This window comes from Galleria mellonella, unplaced genomic scaffold (assembly GCF_026898425.1).
Source record: "Galleria mellonella isolate WM207_F2 unplaced genomic scaffold, CSIRO_AGI_GalMel_v1 utg182, whole genome shotgun sequence".
Taxonomy (NCBI): domain Eukaryota; kingdom Metazoa; phylum Arthropoda; class Insecta; order Lepidoptera; family Pyralidae; genus Galleria; species Galleria mellonella.
Genome location: NW_026442023.1, coordinates 234,064 through 256,741, shown reverse-complemented (window position 1 = coordinate 256,741; position 22,678 = coordinate 234,064). Strand labels below are relative to the sequence as shown.

The 22,678-nt window shown below is 34.7% G+C and overlaps 1 protein-coding gene across 2 annotated transcripts; it reads left to right on the top strand.

Annotated features, from left to right (window-relative positions):
- The first annotated feature begins 258 nt into the window (after window positions 1-258).
- On the top strand, window positions 259-22,622 carry LOC113512676 (uncharacterized). 2 transcript variants are annotated; one of them, XM_052893657.1, is made up of 9 exons: window positions 259-759; window positions 5,828-6,053; window positions 7,007-7,217; window positions 7,756-8,112; window positions 8,973-9,158; window positions 10,096-10,214; window positions 18,945-19,109; window positions 20,004-20,174; window positions 21,139-22,621. In XM_052893657.1, exons 2-9 carry the CDS (start codon window positions 5,847-5,849, stop codon window positions 21,427-21,429), a joined length of 1,707 nt encoding a protein of 568 aa, XP_052749617.1. In that variant the 5' UTR covers window positions 259-759; window positions 5,828-5,846; the 3' UTR covers window positions 21,430-22,621. The 2 variants fall into 2 exon arrangements, with proteins under 2 accessions (XP_052749617.1, XP_052749618.1); XM_052893658.1 differs by lacking the exon at window positions 259-759 and adding an exon at window positions 4,022-4,039 and having other exon boundaries at window positions 21,139-22,622.
- The last annotated feature ends 56 nt before the right edge of the window (window positions 22,623-22,678 follow it).

Sequence of the window (22,678 nt, the reverse complement as noted above, 5' to 3'; positions counted from 1 at the left end):
AGAACTGGCACTATCTTTATATTAACGAGACTGAAAAATGAGTCTATGCAACCATCTAGTAATGTCAAAACAGTAAAACAAATTTATATCCATAGTTTTGTTTAATTATGTATAATACGTTTCTATTTACAATATGGATATATATAAATATGTATCAAGAAAGATATAGTTATTATGTAATGGAAAACTTTTATAATCAATGTACACATTGGACAGATATCATAAAACAGGTAATTTTGTTCGAAGTGACACGGACCTGTCTTTGATATTCTCTGTCAGATTTGTGATTTTCGCTTGTGACATCTTGTCAAGTTTTATTTATTTGTTTGTGACGGTGACGGTGAATTTATTATTTTGTTTGAAGCCGAAGTTTGGACTATGTACCGTGTACTTACAAATCAGTGTAGATAAATATTTTATTTAAACTATTCTTATCTTTAAAACAGCGCACAAGACGAGTCGAGCGATACTAGTCCATTTTAATTAAACGATCAGTTGCTCGGAGTACTTTATTACCGCACACATGTATGGACATTTATAATCGTTTGATCTGAGACTTAAATTGAATTTATTATTCAAGGTCTCAATTGCAGTAACTCATTCGTAATTTAAATAAAAAAAAAGTTGTCGTGTCTTCCTATATTATAATAAGTGCCTATCCTCGGATATCTTGAAACTATGTGCTAAAAGTTTATTAAATACGAAAGATTTATTAGTAAAGAGAGTATCGATCTGAAAATTATTATAATTTTTAACAAGGTAAGTGAGTTATTTCTAGTTTTATAATAACGGTAAATATATAATATATTAATTTCAGTATTTGTCTATAAATATAACTAAATAAATTAATAGAAAAGCTTTTAATAGATTGATCCTTATAATTTGTAGGTATAAGTGGGTACTTACACTTTTTTAAACTTTTACATTAATTAAATATTTATTCATTATCCATTGTAGCATACATAACTAATATTTTAGTAGCTTTTATTGTAAAAGAAGTGTATTAAGTTAGATTTTTTGTCTCAGAACTATTCAATAATATGTAAAAATATAAGTAATTTATACTTAATGCACAATAGCATGTCAAAATGGCTCAAAATCACTAAAACCATAGACTAAAACATAAGTTATTGAAACAAAAATTATTGGAACACGAAAAATAATAATTACATTTTTCGTGTTCCAATAATTTTTGTTTCAATAACTTTTGTTTTAGTCTATGGTTTTAGTGATTTTGAGCCATTTTGACATGCTATTGTGCATTAAGTATAAATTACTTATATTTTTACATATACAAAAGAATATTAGGATGAAAATGTCTTGTATCCTTCTATAAAAATTTAGTCAGTGGGTACTTTTAAAAAACTTAAGATTTCCTTTCTAGTTATATTTATAATCAGTCAAGGATATTATGTTATTTGCAATTAATAATATGAAAGTATGCTACCTGGTAGGAGTCTCTATCCTTTAATTCCTGGATGGTGTTTATTATGATATTTAAACATTGATGGTATTTAATATCAATCAACCATGTAGCAAGTTGATTAACCTAATATAATTTGATTATTAAGGATGATTATGCCCATGGCCACTTTCTACCATAGTACAGCTTGCCATTGATAGGGACTTTACCCTCATACCTTACAGTAAATGGTTCTGTACAATGTGGTTTTAGAGATATTTTCTCCCATGAACACTCAAGTTATGGAGTAAGCTCCCTGCTGAGGTTTTCCCAAGAGATTACAACATGGGGTTCTTCAAAAGGGGAGTAAAGAGGTTTCTTCAGGGTTGGCATCATGCACATAATACCCCTGGTATTGCAGGCATTCATAGTCTATGGTAACCACTTACCGTCAGATGGGTCATATGCTTGTTTGCCACCTTAGTGGTATATAAAAAAAAAATAAGAAAAAAAATATACATGGTTATGAAAATGAAAAACAAAATTTTGGGATTTTTAATTTTTCTCTATAAGCTAAATTGTAAACCATAATTATAAAAGAATAATCTAATAGAAAATCTACTATTTTAATTGCTAAGTAAATCTACCAGAGGGAGACTTTGTACAAAACTCGATTGCCTGGGTACCTCTGTCCCATTTGTGTCTACCGTGAAGCAGTTATGTTTGCATGGCTGTGTTTCAGTTTGAATAGTGGGATATGGCATGAATTTACAGGGTACAGAGGCATAACATCTGAGTCCTCAGGAATGGCAACGCATAGGGGGTATCATGGGCGAAACAGTATATTCTGTTATGTCCATGGTACTGCGCATGTCTATAGGCGACAGTTATCACTTTCCATCAGCTTGTTTGCCATTCTAAGTTGTATAAAAAAAAAACTAAACAGTCCATTTAGAAATAAAGTATTTTATTAGTAGAATGTGTTGCCATGCAATTATCACATCATTATAATTATTATAGAAATGAAGGTGTCTAATACCACAGTGATCCTATTAATGTTGATAGGTTTATTGATTAGATAACAATTTACGAGGTTTGTCCGGAAAGTACGTATAAAAGTTTTTTAAAAATTTTATTTTACAATTATTCAGGTAAATCAATTTTATCCCCTTCAAAGTACTCCCCCTGTGACATAATGCACTTGTGCCAACGCCGTTTCCACTGTGAGAAGGCTCCTTGAAAGTCCTCTGGTTGTAGGTTTCTCAGCTGCCCCGTCGTAGCTTTTTTTATCTCATTTATGTCCCCCAAATGCCGCCCCCGAAGTACCAATTTGGTTTTTGGGAACAAGAAGAAGTCACACGGGGCCAAATCCGGCGAATAGGGGTGTTCGGTCACCGTAATGGAATTTTTACTCAAAAACTCACGGACAACAAGAGAGGTGTGGGCAGGGGCATTGTCGTGGTGAAGAATCCAACGCCCCTCTCGCGCCAATTCTGGACGAACTCGTGCCACACGAGCTTTGAGGCGTCTGAGCACATCGACGTAGAATTTTCCATCAACTGTCTGGCCTGGAGGGACGAATGATGGACAATCCCCCGAACATCGAAAAAAACAATCAACATTGTCTTGACATTTGATTTTCTTGATTTTTTTGTTCGTGGTTCCCCGGATGTCTTATCGAATTAGATCGGCAAAAATTTCACGGCCATTCTTGCCGAGTTTCGAGAGAAACTTGATTACGACGCGCTGCTCTTCAACGGAAGCGGGCTCCATGCCGACGGGGTTTCGTTAAGAGGTAACTTCACAGATGGCGTGACAAGCCAGTTCGCAATGGTCAGACCAGAACTGAAGCATTGTTAGGGACATAAGGAAGGGGTCCTGCGCTTACCTGGCCTCCCACTCCTCTTTCTCGCATTCCAGAACACTTTTATACGAACTTTCCGGACAGACCTCGTATAACAAATATTGAATAAGTGCATTTCATAGACTAAAATATACTAACTAAAATAAGTGATTTGGAACAAATATTGAACAAGTGCATAGACTAAAATATACTAACTAAAATAAGTGATTTGGAACAAATATTGAATAAGTGCATAGACTAAAATATACTAACTAAAATAAGTGATTTGGAACAAATATTGAATAAGTGCATAGACTAAAATATACTAACTAAAATAAGTGATTTGGAACAAATATTGAATAAGTGCATAGACTAAAATATACTAACTAAAATAAGTGATTTGGAACAAATATTGAATAAGTGCATAGACTAAAATATAACTATAAAATATAACATAAGTGACTTGGTTTTTACATGAGATCACACAATTTTTTGTAGTGAAAGAACTATGTTACAATAATTCATATTTTTTTTATATTAAATGTTTTTAGTGATATCACTTAATATTCACAAGTAAATGACCCTGTCACTGATTAATGTACTCAAGATAGCTTTTTTGCACACATGTTATTTTTATCTAAATTTATTAATATCTGTGATGCCAATAAACAATATTTTCTATTTCTCTTATACATACTTGTGTAATAACGAAGGTGCCCACATTTTTATGTAAATTAGACTGTATTTAAAGTGCCTTGTGAAGAACATATCCTGTGCCTAAAATGTCAATGCTTGTTAGTATTGTTTTTCATTGCATAATATTTAAAATTATGGTTAAGTACTTATTTCTATTGCATTTGACTGTATAATTATGTTCACTCTTGACCTATCAGTGGAAAACATGCCACAAGCTTATGTTTAAAACACTGAATGGCTGTGTTTTTTTAAACCATATATTATGTTTATGAATAAGTATATTTTGTATTTGACTTGAATTGTTTATATATGTTATTTTTAAACATTAATATTTTATTTATTTAGGCCCGTAAGTAAATAAAATAGGGATCATTTTAATATTATGTATAATTCAAATCATTCAATTGACAAAAATATATGCAATGTAAGTCTCTTTTTGTTTTGAAATATGTTAGAAGTATTAAAGTTGTATTTTTTTATGTTTATTACCTCATAACTTGGACAGTTCTAAACCGATTTGGAAATTTTTTATTTATCTGAAAGGACATACTTATAGATTGATCTCATAGAAGTTTTATTAAAATCTCTTTAGTAGTTTTTAGATCAAAATAACTAGTTTTGTCTAAAATTGTTTTTTTTTTTGCTGTATACAATCTTTAATTATGGACTTTGTATATAGTAAACATGATTTTAAATTAATTGACTATGTTACAAATACGTAATATTAGTATTAGATTATCTGTGATAATATTAATGCTATTATGACAGCCTTAATTACAGTATCTGATCATTACATAATATGAAATAATAATTAAAATATTATGATAAGTTATACAGTGACGGACTAAGCCCGTCAGAGGCCTTAGGGGGGCTGAGTGAGCCCCCTAGTTTAAGAAGTTGATTTAGTTTCTCAAAGTTTTTATTCACTTTATATTTGTATGTATTATTGTTTTTATTTATTTAGTTAAAATATTGCAAGGGAAATTTAAATTAGACTTAAATAAAAATATCCGTGTCTCTACCGTAAAGCAGTTGTGTTTGCATGGCTATTTCGGTTTGAAGGGTGGGATATGGCGTGAATTTACTGGGTACAGAGGAATAACATCTGAGTCCTCAGGAATGGCAACGCATGGGGGGTATCATGGGCAAAACAGTATACTCTGTTATGTCCGTGGTCCTCCTCATGTCTATAGGCGACGGTTAACACTTTCTATCAGGGGGCCGTCAGGTTGTTTGTCATGGTACATCCTCATAATCATAATCCATCATAATACCTCCATTCTATATATGTAAACACATATAAAATGGAGGTGTTATTAGTATATCGATAAAAAATAAATAAAACTACTCGCCAAATTAGAAATTTTACCTTAAATTGTTTTTAATTACAAGATAACCGTGCCCACTCCAGAATAGATTTTTTTTTATTAATTACGCTTCTTGCGTCAATGAGCTACCGTCTTTTGCTTTTATCCTCTACAGTATAACAAAAACTATAATTATGTTTTTATGAAATAAATCTCATTTCATTTAATTTCGTTATATAAGTGGTGCTATAAAGGGTAATAAATAAATAGTTTGTTTTTATGGGTGAAAATGCCTTGAAAAAATGCCCGTATTATCATCGGTACACGATGGCGGGGCATCAGTGAGAGATGATAGATGAGTATGAAAGCAAATCAGTTGGATTATCGTAAGATCCATTATTAACAACCCCCCCCCCCACCCTCAGAATCGTCTACTATCCACTCCAGGAAGAAAGCCAAAATTCGCAGACATGTTTGAGAATATATATATGTGCCTTTTTTGTCTATGTTGACTAGTCTTCCATAAGCCGGGGGGTATCATAGCTTGATGATATGCAAGTTTTTATTTTTACGTTTTAGGAACCAAATACATTCAACAATGGCGTCTAAGCTGAGAAATCTATTCACACAAGTAATAAGGAAACAAAAATTCACCCCATCGTATATGGCTGTCGGACGTAAGAGCACCCTCAGTACCGAGAGTAACGTATTATCGTCTGTATATGACGATATACCGATTTCCAATGATACACTATGCGATTTTGTTTGGCAAAGAATGGACAGATGGCCTGATAAAACCGCAACTGTAAGTATTTATTTAAATTATATCTTTTGTATGTTTGTTAGTTCTTAAGAGATTGGATGGAAGAATATTTACGAAAGAAATTTATCCAGCACTAATGAATGGAGATGTCGGTAGGGGCCGTCCTAGAAGGACATATCTCTACCAAATAGGCGACGTGCTAATGAAAGGCCAAATTAAAAGTATCTGTAACAGTAAAAGATTGATAAGTAAGGACGAAGCGAAAGAGGTCTGTTTGTATCGACCGACGACCAACCAAGTTGCGGATATTGCTAGTAATGGGGTCCTTGTTACTAACGATCATCTTTCTCAGTCTATGCCAATTACCTATATTGTAATAAGTCTGTCCGTCTGGGAGTTGTGCCGGGTGGTTATGGTCAGTAGAAACAGTTCTAGATTGATTGGAACAATACTGAAGGTCGATTCTCATGCATTGAAATCAATCACAAATCTGAGAAAAAATTCGAATTTTAACATTTTTCGGGCGAAAATCAAATATGTTTTTCATCCATTTGTGGCACATGGCAAAATATACAGTATGGCGTTATCCTGTGCGTCATGGCGCTATTTTGAGTTAATTTGATAAGCCAGTGCAGTAAGGTGAGCTTAAGTTACTGAATTGAAACAAGAAATATCGTTGAGATACTCATGTCTAAGGCAGAGAAGTGTTCGGTACCCGATTTTATAGTGAAGAAAGGATTCGAATCACTCTATTTTGAGATTATGCCAAAAGAAACCAGAAGTTCTTGGGTTGTAGTGTGAATACATACATTATTTCTTATGTAATAAAATTTTACCAGACCGAGATTTTTCCGGGAGCCTACCGAGAGCAAACTGAGACCGGCTTTATTTGTCATTGTTCTTTGCTTTAAAAAGTTGCAAGATCTTAAAGACTTTGTTAGAATGCATTTAGAGTTTCAATTTGTTCGCCTCTATATCTAATACTTTTATTTCAGGTATGTTCAGTTACTGGTCGTGGCTACACTTATGCACAACTGCACAGGATTTCCATGGTCTTTGGCGCCTCTCTGCGATCGAAATTGAAATTGAGAGAGGACGACAAAGTGGCTATAATACTGCCCAACGTCCCGGAGTACCCGTGTATAGTGATGGGCGCGTTGCAAGCCGGGTGTGTGGTTAGTCCAATGAATCCTCTTTATACGGCCGGTAAGTATATTTTATAGATGATAATGGTATGGCTGTTCTGTTTGTGCTATAAATATATGCTGGCGGAGTATTAGTGAGTGATGATAGATAAGAATCATGTTAGATCAGTTGGGCCACCGTGATGAATTCGCTAGGAATTAACCATGATGCTTTCCAGGCAGAGGCAGAATTATGAGGCCAATTTGACAAAACAAATTGTTCTCAATAAGGCCACTGCGCAAGAATTAGAATTACCAATTATTGTATCTGTCATTATCATATTGGCTTTTAACTGTCCACTGCTGAACATAAGCCTCCACTAAGGGTTTTGCCAGTAGTTACCACGCTTGGCAGGCGGATTGGCAACCGCAGTTAGTTTTTGGAGATGTTTTAAGAGGGACGCTGCTGCCCATTCCTCGCTCTCCCTTAGTTGCCTCTTACGACACCCACGGAAAAAGAAGGGGTGGCCTTTTCTATGCCGAGACCACACGGGCCATTATCAACTATAAAATTGTATTCGTAATGTGTTACAATTCTGATTTGCCTTTATTATTTTTAGAGGAACTAAAACGCCAACTGGAGCTGATAGATTGCAAACTTGTGGTATCATCGAAAATATCATACCCAAACATAGCACAAGCATTACAGTCACTGAAATCGAAGATTCCAGTCATATTAATTGACAATGAGGGTCTACCGGAGGGCACCATCAAGTTTGCCGACTTCGCTGAAGACGTGAATGCGGATACTAATTGTCTGAAGTCGGTCAAGAGAAGTCCCGATGATGTTGCGGTCATACCTTTCTCGAGTGGAACTTCAGGGTTTCCAAAAGGAGTCGTCTTAACCCATAGATCTATGGTGGCTAGTAGCGTTATGATTTCCTCACCTGAAATTATGGCAATAGTTGAAACGACTGGTAAGTTACTTTTTTTTTTCTATATCAAACATACTTATGTAAATAGAAGTATTTATGTTCCAAGGAACGCTAGAAGCATACCCAGGGACCAATTATTCGCTATATTGACGTTGATTTTCTGTCGCAGCTGTCACCTAGCTACCTGGGTAATTAGTTTTTTTTTATACCACTGAGGTGGCAAACAAGCGTACGGCCCACCTGATAATAAGCGGTTACCGTATCCTATGAACGCTTGCAATACCAGGGGGATTACGCGCGTGTTGCCGACCCTGAAGAAACCTCTTTATCCTCCTATTCCTATTGACGAACCCCATGCTGTAGTCCCTTGGGAATACCTCGGCAGGGAGCTCATTCCATAACCTAAGTGTTTGTGGGAGAAAACATCTCTGAAACCGCGTTGTACGCGACTATTTGGGCTGTAGGGTATGAGGGTGACCTCCCTGTCGATGGCGAGCCGTACGATGGTAGAAAGTGGGCAAGTGCCGTCGATCCTTGCTACAGTAGGTTTTAAGTGATAATATTTAATAACTACTTACTGCCGTGATGATGATATCTGCCGTTAAATGTCCACTGCTGAATATGAGCCTTCCCCATAAGCGGGGGGGGGGGGGGGGTTTACCAGTAGATGCTACGCTTGGCAGGCGGGTTGGAAACAGCAGTTAAGCTTTGATGATGTTTAAAGAGGGACGCTGCTTCCCATCCTTCGATTATTAAGTTCCCGTAGTCGCCTTTTACGACACCCACGGGAAAGAAAGGGGTGGCCCATTCTATGTCGGGACCATATGGCTAAAAACTAAACATATATTCATGAAAAATAATATATTTCAGACAGTTTTTTCTGTAATACAATCTCGTTACAGCGACTCGCCAGTCCGTGTTCGCAGCAGTGATACCGTTCTTCCACATATTCGGTTTCAACATACTGATGTTGAGCCAACTCTACCTCGGCTGCAAGCTTGTCACCCTGCCTCATTTCAAGCCGGATCTGTTCCTGCAGACGATCGCCAAATATAAGTCCGATATCTTATTCATGGTGCCACCTATCGGTGAGTATACAGACTGTTTTTGTATCTTTTTTATTTACCTTGTCTTGTTTATTAACTTTTATTAATGTATTATACTATAAAGTAGACTATAATGCTAAATGCAAACACAATTTTGTTGACATTCAAAATTTAATTTCTTATTTTTTTGGCACTTTTCAAGGTGGACGCTTGTTTTGTTGTTGAGTTCTAGTCTTTATTTACTTCGTGTTATATAATATTTACATTTAACATTCATATTGTTGACATTTAAAATTAAATAATTATTTCTTGATATTCAATCACAAAGAGGGTTGACGTCAGGCAGGCGGCCGGTCGTAAAACTATAAGCTAAATCCTTTTGTAATATGGATAAAACCATATTACGCCGACCACAAATAATAATTGGGATAAGGGTAGGAAGATGATGATGATTTTTTGATATTTAAAATGCAATTTTTATTTTGTTGACATTTTGAATTAATTTCTTAATTTTTTTATTCGTTATCAGTTCACTACTGGACACTTTATGTAGACTGTATGCAAGCAGATTGTATTTATTTATTCATTAGTACAAATATGTGTACATGGCGGATTTAATGCTAAAAGCATTCTCTCCCAGTCAACCACAGGGAAGTGTCAGAATACTCGAATGCGGCACTAGTAATTATTGATATACATACATACTAAAATTACATATATAAACGAATAAATATATATGAATAACAAATATACTTACACATATATGATATATACTATATTATACATATTAAATTGAGAATAACATAAAGCACTTGTATTTAAATTTGGTAAGGTTATATGGCCGTATAACATTTTTTATACGCTAATCTGCTATGAATTGACAAAAAAGGAGGCAACCATATGATTTCCAGTTTTTATTTTATCATTCCTCCTATGTAGTTGGTTGTTGTTAGTATTGAAGTGCGTATATGGTTGGCAGCCGTGTTCCTGGCGCGGCACCCGGCGGTGACGCCGGCGCACCTGCAGTCCGTGCGCTCCATCATATGCGGCGCGGCGCCGCTGTCCCCCGCCGATGCGGATGCTATTGTCGCCAAAAATGTAAGTCCTCTATTTTTTTTTTTTTTTTTTTTTTGATGGGTGAAAATGGTATGGTAACCCCGCCTGCGCTAACGGGATACGCTGGCGGAGCACCAGTGAAGGGTGATCGATGAGAATGAAAACAGGCCAGTTAGCCCATCATGATGAATTCTTCAGGAATTAATCATGATAGTTTCCAGGGAGAACCGCGAGGTCGACCTGGTTGGGTATATTGCTAGCAATGGGATTCTCATTCTCCATTACTAACAATCCCTTTCCCCCCAGTACTTTATATTTTATGGAAGTTAGGCTCCTTTTATAATAATTTACTAGGTTTGACCCGTGACTTTGTCCGCGTGATTGGTTTATATTCGCTGACCAGGATAAGAAGTACGTGTATACCTATCAGATCGGTTAAGACGTCAAGACATAAAGAGATAATAAACAAACAAGCTCACTTTTTACCAGAGAGAGACTTTGTACAAAAGTCGATTGCTTGGGTACCTCTGTCCCATTCGTGTTTCAACCGTGAAGCAGTTGTGTTTGCATGGCTGTGTTTCTGTTTGTAGGGTGGGATATGGCGTGAATTTACAGGGTACAGAGGAATAACACCTGAGTCCTCAGGAATGGCTACACATGGGGGGTATCGTGGGCGAAACAGTATACTCTGTTATGTCCATGGTACTGCTCATATCTATAGGCGACGGTTACCACTTTACATCAGGTGGGCCGTCAGCTTGTTTGCCATTCTAAGTTGTATAAAAAAAAAAAAAACTTTCATATTTATAATGTTGGTAAGGATTCAGCGACACACATCACAACAAGACATGATACATGAGAGGTAGAAGTAATTACATAGACAACTGTCATAGATAATGGATTTAAGAATTTTAATTTATTGAAAAGGGGGATTGGGGGAAAGGGATTGTTTGTAATGATGTCTAATTTTCCTATTGCTAACAATACACTCTATCAGATCGACTACCACGCGGTTCCCCCTGGAAACTATCATGGTTAATTCTAGTAGAATTGGTCTTGATGGACTGACTGACCTGAGGGCCTACCATGACACATTTTCCGAAATTTCGGGGACGAACGAAATAGAAATTTGATGTTAAAATTACATAATACATGCCATTTACAATTATTAAAAATATTAAAATATCATTCCTCTGGACTATTAGGATAGGATTTATGATGAATAAAACGTTAAGCTCCATTTACTGGGTCGATTTAGGTACGAACAAAAATACGAAATTGAGGCCAAAAATTCGGAATTTCATTTTATGGTAGGCCTCCTGGTTTCATCGTTAAAAAACAGGGGTTGATCGTAAAAGCGTGAAAATTTGAATTTGTATGTAATTTTCAATACTAAATCATAATAAAATAAAAATAAAAAATTTTGTCAATAAAATAAAAAAAATATTTAGGGGTAGGTCATGCTTATCAGAGGGGTATGAGAAATAGATGTTGGCGGATTCTGAGACCTACCCAATATGCACGCAAAATTACATAAAAATCGGTTGAATTGGAATGGCAACGCATGGGGGGTATCATGGGCGAAACAGTATACTCTGTTAAGTCCATGGCACTGCTCATGTCTATAGGCGACGGTTACCACTTTCCATCAGGCGGGCCGTCAGCTTGTTTGCCATTCTAAGTTGTATAAAAAAAAATGATGATGATGATTACAAACACTAATTCCAAATTTAATAAAAAGACACCATTTTCAAAAGATCCTATAAATCATTTATTAAATGAAAATCACTCGAGATCCCAATAATTTTGTTTACTAAATATTCCAAATAAAAAAAAAAAAATGAAATAATATTGTTTTTAACTATTATCGTTGGATTAAAAGCAGTTTTATAGTGTAAATTTATTGCGTTGTTTTTATTATTGTAAACTTTTGCACGTCTCGTTAGTAGAACATGGATTAAAATCGAGTTTAATAAATATGTTTTTTATTAAATATGTTTATTAAATGTGCCTAAGTAATAACAGATTATAAGTGAAATTTGTTCATTGCAGCGTTATAAAAGTTTTTGATAAGTGAAATATCAATTGCATAGTCATCATTAGTAGGTGTTAGTGTACATATGTTATTTTATCGTGAATTTCAGTTGAGTCATAGGCCGCGTGACGTCACGTACAAACAATATGGCCGCCATAAAATATATACAGATAATTACAGGAAACAAATAAAACAACTTACAATTATTATAAACTAGCGACCCGACCCGGCTTCGCACGAGTATACAGAATTTCCAAAAATCAATATACAACATATAATAAAAGTTCAAACAATTCAACCGATCGATTATTTTATAGCATTTTATATGTGATTCTTTAGATTGATATTACTTTTTTTATATATGAACCGGTTGAAATAAAACAAACAATACATGTTAAGTGTGAAACACACCGCAACACATTAGTGAAAAGCGTATTCACATCGGTTAAGCCGTTTCTAAGATTAGCGTGCACAAGCGTACAGACAAACAGACAAATTCTAACAAAATTTTTTTTAGTTTCTATTGCGTTCATTAAGCCCCCCTATAATAGTTTTTTTTATATATCTTCCATGTACAGACAGCGATCAGTTACGATTTTATTATATGTATTGATATGTAAAAGTGAGTTTATTTGTTAGCGTCTTAACGACTAAACCAACCGACAGTACGAGGGAGGAAAGGAATTGTTACTAATGGGGGTCTAATTGATCCATTGCTAGCAATATACTCACCCTATCAGGTCGACATCCACGCGGTTCCCCCTGGAAACCGTCGTGGTTAATTCTAATGGAATTCGTCACGATGGGCTAACTGACCTGCCTTTTCATCCTCACCTGTCATTCCTCACTGGTGCCCCGCCAGCGTATCCCGATAGCGCAGGCGAGGTTACCATACCAATATCATCCATTAAAAAAAACCGACAGTTAGAAGCACGGGCGCGGCGATAGTTTTACAACAAAATCAGCGGGACAAAGTACAAATGTTTCAAACAATATTATAATGAATTGATCGAGATAATATAATCGTTGGCAGACAAAGATATGAATGCTGTTCTAAGCGTAGTCACCTTATTTGATAACACGGATCTACAAACTATAAACACGTTCGAACTATTTGACCCGGCGTACTAAGTTGATAGTTACATAGTAATTAATTACTTAGTAATTCCATATCGTGTGTGTAAAATTAGATGTTCTTATGTCCATTCATTTAAAACTAATCTATTTATTATAAGAGTTACATTAATTACTTGTTGATATACTTATATACAAAATATTTATTTATATTAGAATTTAAATGAAAAATAAGTATTAAGACATGTTAATATATATATATATATATATATATATATATATATATATATATATATATATATATATATATATATATATATATATATATATATATAATATATATATATATATATATATATATATATATATATATATATATATATATATATATATATAAAATTCTCATGTCGCGGTGTTTGTTACCAAACTCCTAAACGGCATAACCGATTTTTATAAAATTTTGCGTACATATCGGGCATGTCTGAGAATTGGCTAATATATTATTATGTTGTATAAAAAATCGTAACTGATCGCTATCTGTACATGGAAGATATATAAGAAAAACTATTATAGGGGGGCTTAATGAACGTAGTAGAATTTAAAAACATTTCTGTTAGAATTTGTCTTCTCTGTACGTTTGTGCACGCTAATCTCAGAAACGGCTTAACCGATGTGAATACGCTTTTCACTAATGTGTTGCGGTGTGTTTCACACTTAACATTTATAGTTTGTTTTATTTCAATCGGTTCATAAATAAAAAAGCAATATCAATCTAAAGAATCACATATAAAATGCTATAAAATAATCGATCAGTTGAATTGTTTGAACTTTTATTATATGTTGTATATTGATTTTTGGAAATTCTGTATACTCGTGCGAAGCCGGGTCGGGTCGCTAGTTTATAATAATTGTAAGTTTTTTTATTTGTTTCCTGTAATTATCTGTATATATTTTATGGCGGCCATATTGTTTGTACGTGACGTCACGTGGCCTATGACGATAAAATAACATATGTACACTAACACCTACTAATGATGGGGGGGGAAGGGATTGTTAGTAATGGAGACTGAGAATCCCATTGCTAGCAATATACCCAACCAGGTCGGCCTCCTCGCGGTTCCCCCTGGAAACTATCATGGTTAATTCCTGATGAATTCATCATGATGGTCTAACTGGCCTGTTTTCATTCTCATCTATCAGCCTTCACTGGTGCTCCGCCAGCGTATCCCGTTAGCGCAGGCGGGGTTACCATACCATTTTCACTTATCAAAAACACCTACTAATGATGACTTTGCTACTAATAATTCACTTATCAAAAACTTTTATAACGCTGCAATGAACAAAATTCACATATCGTCATAGTCGTAGAATACTGACGGATCTATATATGTAATATTTGTCAGATCCGTCAGTATTCTACTACTGTGACGATATAATCTGTTATTACTTAGGAATATTTAATAAACAATTTGATAAACAAAACACATTTTTTAATTCGATTTTAATCCAAGTTCTACTAATGTGACGTGTAAAAGTTTACAATAATAAAAACAACGCAATAAATTTACACTATAAAACTGCTTTTAATCCAACGATAATAGCTAAAAACAATATTATTTCATTTTTTTTTTATTTGGAATATGCAGTAAACAAAATTATTGAGATCTCGAGTGATTTTCATTTAATAAATGATTTATAGGATCTTTCGAAAAATGGTGTCTTTTTATTAAATTTGGAATTAGTGTTTGTAATCATCATCATCATCATTTTTTTTTATACAACTTAGAATGGCAAACAAGCTGACGGCCCGCCTGATGGAAAGTGGTAACCGTCGCCTATAGACATGAGCAGGAACATGGACATAACAGAGTATACTGTTACGCCCATGATACCCCCCATGCGTTGCCATTCCTGAGGACTCAGGTGTTATTCCTCTGTACCCTGTAAATTCACGCCATATCCCAACCTTCAAACCGAAGCAGTTGTGTTTGCATGGCTGTGTTTCGGTTTGAAGGATTGTTTTTTTGGAGGATTGATTGACTTGTTTGGCATTCTATGTTGCATAAAAATATATTTTTTTTTTATTTTGACAATAGATGGTGACACCTTACAGGAGCACTTTTAATATTATTACCCAGTAGTAGGATAATCGTTTAAATTTATTTTAACAATTCACCACATTTCACCTGCGTGGTATTACCAATAGCTGCCATCTTATCTTGAGAACGCATAGGAACATAGTCCAAGCTTTTATCATACGCTGAAATTTATACAGACGCTTAGCGCCGTCTGTACTATCAAGTGCCGAGCTATTGGTAGCCATTTTGTAGTTATGCAGTATTATAATAACTTGAGAGATTAAAATTAACAGTATTTTTATTAATTTTCATTTCACCATACGTTTCTCACATAGACCCCCATAATGAACGACCCTGAATCACTTGTGTAACGCCACTGACTCCTTGCAATATATTTGAAATGGTTACTTCATCTAGTATATATATCTATATATATTTTTTTATAATTGTGTCCTAAATCCTGAACGTAAATGATAACTAAAAACGAAACAAATAACAACAGAAAAAAAATAACAAACAAATTACTTAAATATTATCTTTCATCCTTTAAAATATGTATCCTGCCTAGATTTACCCCCTTATTTATAAAAAAATAAACCTGCTACAAATCTACTTTAACTATTATACTGTTTTTTTCACATTCATTCAAATTTAGAATTTAGCACAAAGGAAAACGGTAAAACAGTTCAATAGCTAAAACAGGCTTATAATAAGCGGTCGAAATGATTTTTTTTTTTATACAACTTAGAATGGCAAACAAGCTGACGGCTCACCTGATGTAAAGTGATAACCGTCTCCTATAGACATGAGCAGTTTTATAGACATAACAGACTATGCTGTTTCGCCCATGATACCTCCCATGGGTTGCCATTTCTGAGAACTCAGGTGTTATTCCTCTGTACCCAGTAAATTCACGCCATATCCCACCCTTCAAACCGAAACACAGCCATGCAAACAAAACTGCTTTACGGTTGAAACACGAATGGTACAGAGGTACCCAAGCAAACGACTTTTGTACAGTCTCCCTCTGGTAAAATGAAATGAAATTAATTCCATTTAATTTTATTTCATATGAGAGGTTTCACGTGTTTATGAATAAGGGTGAAGTAAGAATAATATAAACTGTGATATGAACAAACGTTATCGTAATCATAACTTGAGTACGTATTGGTACAGAGTCCAAAGCTTTATCAGAAGATTAAAATTTACTAGCGCTCAGTTGTCTTTTGTTTATCAGGCGTCGTGTACCGAATTAGCCTTGGCCTCTTCCTGAGGCTTTTATACTAGGCATAGAAATTATTGCTATATCTAATAAATTATCACAGTGATATCAACTGTGACAAATGATAAATGTGATTTTCGTTCGCACTGAATTAATGTCGCAGCGCTGCTATTTGCAAATAAAAGTGAATTATGAATTCTCATTTTTTCGATAAGAGCGTGTAAATAAAGACTTAAGCGCAGTCTGATAAAGTCTTTATTTGCTGGCAATGTATGGCTTAATCGGCCCATTGATGCGATTTCATTTCAGAGCTAATTGTGCATAGCCAATCAATAACGAATATTTACGAACACTGTGACAACCTGCGATTTCATGTACTGTTATTTATAGCATTTTTTTCAACACGTTTCTTATTTTCTTTATTTACATTTTTTGACATAAAATAATGCATTTTATTCCAGTACCCTATGTCTCTTGTTACCGTGAAAAATTGTTTACAAAAACCTAAAAAGCATAAAGTTATGTTTAAGATATTTCCAATGTTCGTTGTTTATGTAGGCCCTTGTGTCGTGTAGTGAGTTTACATTAGTAGCATTAGATAATAAGTTACATAACTACAGTTACACATGCGAAACAATACAACAATAGATGTTATCTTATGTACTCACACAATTAACATTTTTTATGTACCTACTGCGTGTTGCATCAAGGTATTTTTTACATTACCTTACCGGGGCTGCCGGCAGCTATATTAAGTATGAAAAGAGCAATGTTATTTATTTAAATTTATTATTTTTTTTAAACTTATTGTTTTTTAAAACCTGTTCTTTTTTAAACTTGTTTTATTTTTTTTTAACTTATTCTTTTTTAATGCGATTTTTATATGCAAGAGAAATGTTATTAAAAATATCTGAGTGTTAGATTTCTATTTGTGTTTATTATACCCATCTAAAAAACATATATTATACTATATTTACTATAATTTCAGGAGAATATGAAATGTACTTGCAAACGTAAGTTGTTATTCATATATACGCGTACCTACATACATACAAAAGATTATACGTACATACGTACATACATTCATACGTACAATACAAATGTATGTTGATATTTATCCAGTATTCATACATGTAAAAGTATGTATGGCTTCGGCCATACAAATATATCGTCATAGTCGTAGAATACTGACGGATCTGACGAATATTACATATAAAGATCCGTCAGTATTCTACGACTATGACGATATGTAGGTATTCATATTTTCCTGTGTTAATTCCCTGATATATCCATCATTATATTAAACCTTATTCATCGTTTAAATAAAACAAAAGAAAAAACTAATCATATTTTAGTGCAAATAATCATATCTTAATTACTCGTACCTTGGATTCGACGTAATAAGCGTTTAGATAAGTATAGTTATTATTAGTTGATAGATAATATATATTTTGTATTGATATTCTGTTGCCTTTATCAATAATACATGTTTTGCCTTATCTAATCTATCTACTACATAATATACTACTTGTAACATACGATATGTATGTACTTTATGTTAATTAAAAGTTTATACATACCCAATAATCTAAATTCTGGTGATATTTTTTATGCTCGCTGTCTTGGGATTGCAAACAAGCTGACGGCCCACCTGATGGAAAGTGGTAACCATCGCCTATAGACATGGTTAACAACATAACAATATACATTCTATTGTATAAAAAAGCCATTTGATGAAATTCATCATACACTTATAGTATATTTTTTTCGATTTTTAATGGGTTTTTAAAAATGGTCTGGAATGGTGAAGTCCACCTGAGACTTTGAGATGTTTGTTCAAGATTTTAAATGGCCTTATTTTGATACCTGACGTTGTTCGTGTTATACGCTTGATAGTACCATTGTGTTTCAATATTAGACCTGCTGTAGTTAACACATTTTCAAGGGTCGAGATATGGCGTGAATGTTATCATCGTATGATAAAGATGACCATGATGTCGACATCTTTGGTAGTCCTTTAGGAATGGCATTAATAATATGGATTGGTAGTTGTTAGTTAGGGCGAAACTAATTGTATAATTGTTGTTAGTGTACATTGACGCTTATCTGTCTGTTACCAATTTATGTTCATATAGCAGGTGGGCCGTCAGGAGTTGATTTTTTTTCTCAAACTTAGATTTAAATTTTGTAAAGTAGTTTTTCTCTTTTTGATGATAACATTGTATATTGTCTAGCTTAATGTATATTTTTTGTCTTTTATAAAAAAATCTAAATAAATGATGGAGTTCTGAAGTAATAAACAAAGGAAAATATAACTACATTTTTGTGTAGATTACTACAATAATGTACTATAAAATTTCCAGAACAACATATACTTCAGGCAAGGGTATGGTCTCACTGAGACGTGCGGTTCCTTCTCGGTGGCCAGAAAGACGGACAGAAACCATGCGTCCGTTGGCTACGTGCTCTCCAACTGCCAAGCTAAAATCGCCGACATGGAAACCCACCAAGCGTTGGGCCCAGGGAAAGTAAGTAAAAAAAGTTATATAACACATGCATCAATCACATGCAATCACATCAGCCATTAATTGTCACTTTTGGACATATCACCATAGGGACTTTGTACAAAAGCCACGCTTGGAAGCTGCTGTCCATTTGTCATATAATTACATGATATAATTATATTGGGGGGAAAGGTTTTTTTTTATGGATGATAATGGAATGGTAACCCCACCTGTGCTAACGGTATACGTTGGTGGGTTACCAGTGAGGGATGATGGTAAAAATGAAAAGACAGGGTACATCGTAACGAATACAACTGGAATTAAGCACAATGGTTTCCAGGGACGGGGGACCATATGGAGGTCGACCTGCCAGAGTATATTGCTAGCAATAGAGCTCTTAGTCTCCATTACTGTACTCCAGTACTGCTCATGTCTATAGGCGACGGTTACCACTTTCTATCAGATGGGCCGACAGCTTGTTTGCCATTCTAAGTTGCATAAAAAAACATCAGCCGTTAATTGTCCATTGCTGGACATAGGTCTTCCTTTCCGGCCTTTTCCCCACCGACGATATAGTAATCATGATGGAATTCCTGGAGGGCTTGAACACTATGCTCAATGATTTCAAGTGTTCAATAGTTTTTCTATAATTGAGGGTTGGGGGGGGGGGGAATTGTTATTAATGGGGTTTAACAGCCCCATTGCTACTACATTACAATATACCCTATCAAGTCGACCTCCACGTCGTTTTATGGTAGTTAGTTCTTGTGGAATTCATTACGATGGGCTAACTGAGCTGTTTTCATTCTCAGCTATCAACCTTCACTGATGCCCCACTGATGGCGCGGGCGGGGTTACCATTTCGTTTTCACCCATAAAAAGAAAACAATTATATTTGAGAACTTTATTTATTTACAGGAGGGCGAACTCTGGGTACGCGGTCCGAACGTCATGTCCGGATATTACAAGAACGAGGAAGCGACCAAAAGCGATTTCACGGACGACGGCTGGTACAAGACTGGCGACATCGCCAAATACGATGAAAACAATTATTTGTATGTCACTGATAGATTGAAGGAACTTATTAAGGTGAGAAAAGGGTTGTTGGTCCAAACAAAACGTCTTCGAACGTAATAGATAGCCATTATATTGACTCGGCCCTCGGCAACATGTTTATGTAACTTATAAACAAAACGTTAGTGCAGATTCGTTTATTGTACTCTTTACCATACAGTATTGAGTGTATTATTTGTCAATAAAAAAAATGAATTACTGTCGTGTAAAGTATGAAGCGATACATGGCAACACCGAAACTACCCACGGATTAGTCCACTTACTTTAAAAAAACAAACTTCCTTTACGTTTCAACGGATTACTTTCAAAATTTGGATTGGATCGAGACAACGGCTCTTTCATCAAAAAATTTATTTTTATAACATTTCTCAAATAAAGACGAAGAGTCAATCTTCTTTATATCAAATTGACCTCATACCATCTGTTGAAGACTTCAGCACATAACACCTACCATTCCTAATTAAATAAAGTATTCATATATTATTATCTGAACTTACAAGTATTACTCTCTTCTATAGCCGTGTGGTTCCGGCATAGAACGAAACACCCCTTCCTTTCCAGTGGGTGTCGTAAGACGCGACTAAGGGAACTTAATGGTCAAGAGATGACCAGCAGCGACCCCTCTTAAAATATCACAAAGCCTGCCCACCAGCCAAGCGTAACAATTCCTGGCAATATTTCCCTCATGGGGAGGGAGGAGATTCAGCAGTAGACAGTAAACGGCTGATATGATGATGATAATTACTCCTCTCCATCCAAAGGTTGCCTGGAAGAGATCGCTTTTAGCGATAAGGTCGCCCATTGTTTTCTCATTGTGATTATTTCTTGTAATTGTTTATATTTATAACAAGTTTACTATTGTAATCTTTTGGAGGAAACAATAAAGAGTATCTATCTATCCATTAATCTACTAATTACCCTCTTTTCATCAGCAGTTATCTAAAAAGATAGAGTAACTTAAATATTTTGTCATTTTCAGGTCAAAGGTTACCAAGTACCACCAGCGGAATTGGAGACGGTCATCAGAACTCATCCTAAAGTCGCCGACTGCGCGGTTTTGGGCGTCAAAGACCCAGCCACAGGGGAGGCGCCCAAAGCATTCTTCGTTCCTCAACCGGGTCAAAGTCTGACACCAGAAGAACTGATGGCATTCGTCAACAGTAAAGTCACATCGTACAAACAGATAAAACAGGCGCAAATAGTCGACGAAATACCCAAAAATCCCGGCGGTAAGATATTAAAGAGAGTGCTGAAAGAAAAGTATTGTTAAGAGAAATGGATTTTATATTTGTGTACACTATTTGATACAAGATGAATGACTTGATATTGACGGTAAACCGCAAAGATCTCCTAACTGACACTGACAAAAATTTACAAAAGATAGAAAATATCCTAATTTCAATTTTATTCCATACATAAATATATATCAGTCACGCTTGTCTCTCATTAGAGTAAGCAGAAACAATTGAATGTCAAATGCTTTGATTCAAAACAAATGCAGATTCTCCATTGTGGATACGATGGGCATTTCCATAATCCTAATAGACTTTTCATGGTTTGTTGAGGTTGAAAGGCTGATGATATTATATCCAATGCCATAATACTTTTATAACGTTTATGAGTGAACAAACTAATATTTTACAGGTTTGTTAATTCACTAGTGTTCGCCCTTTGGCTCTGCCCATGTAGAACTATACACTGTACAAAGTCTTGGTCAGGGCGTTCATATATTTTATAAACATATTTGTAGAAATGCACTATTTCGATCATGAGTTTAAACTCTCATACTTGGTCGATTTTTGGATGGTTGTGCATACACGGTCATCAGTTACGGAGATTTCAAATTTGGCCCTTCTTCAGCACGTCGCCTATTTGGTCGACATACGTCCGTCTAGGGCGACCCCTACTAACATCTCCATCTATTCGTGCTCGAAAAATCTCTTTCTTAAAGTGATGAAACCATAAAGTAAAATAGTCGGTTTTAATATCTATTCTCAATATATTGGATATACAGAATTATTCCTCTATGGAACATGAAATGTGAGATATAAAATTAATGAGAAATTTTTTACAATTAATGCCAGTTAGAAGGTTTTGGTGGTTAACCGTCCATATTGAAACTTGCATGGAACTTTTTATATGTAAAATTTAAACGCGCAATTAAAATCATAGTTAAGTTACACCCTACAATATTATATAAGTATGAATTTCCTAAGTGTGCCTTTATTGTAATGTATCAAGACTGAGGTGTTTTTTTTATAAATAATATTTAATTATTTTATATTCCATATTATTATATCAAATGTTTAGTAATTTTATACGAAAATATATTATCGAATCTAATTTATATATCTGTGAAATGCTGTATCATCATATCGTCATAGTCGTAGAATACTGACGGATCTGACAAAGATTACATATAAAGATCCGTCAGTATTCTACGACTGTGACGATATCAGCCATTTTATCCACTGCTAAACATGAGCCTCCCCTATGGATTGTATATAGTAGTCAACATT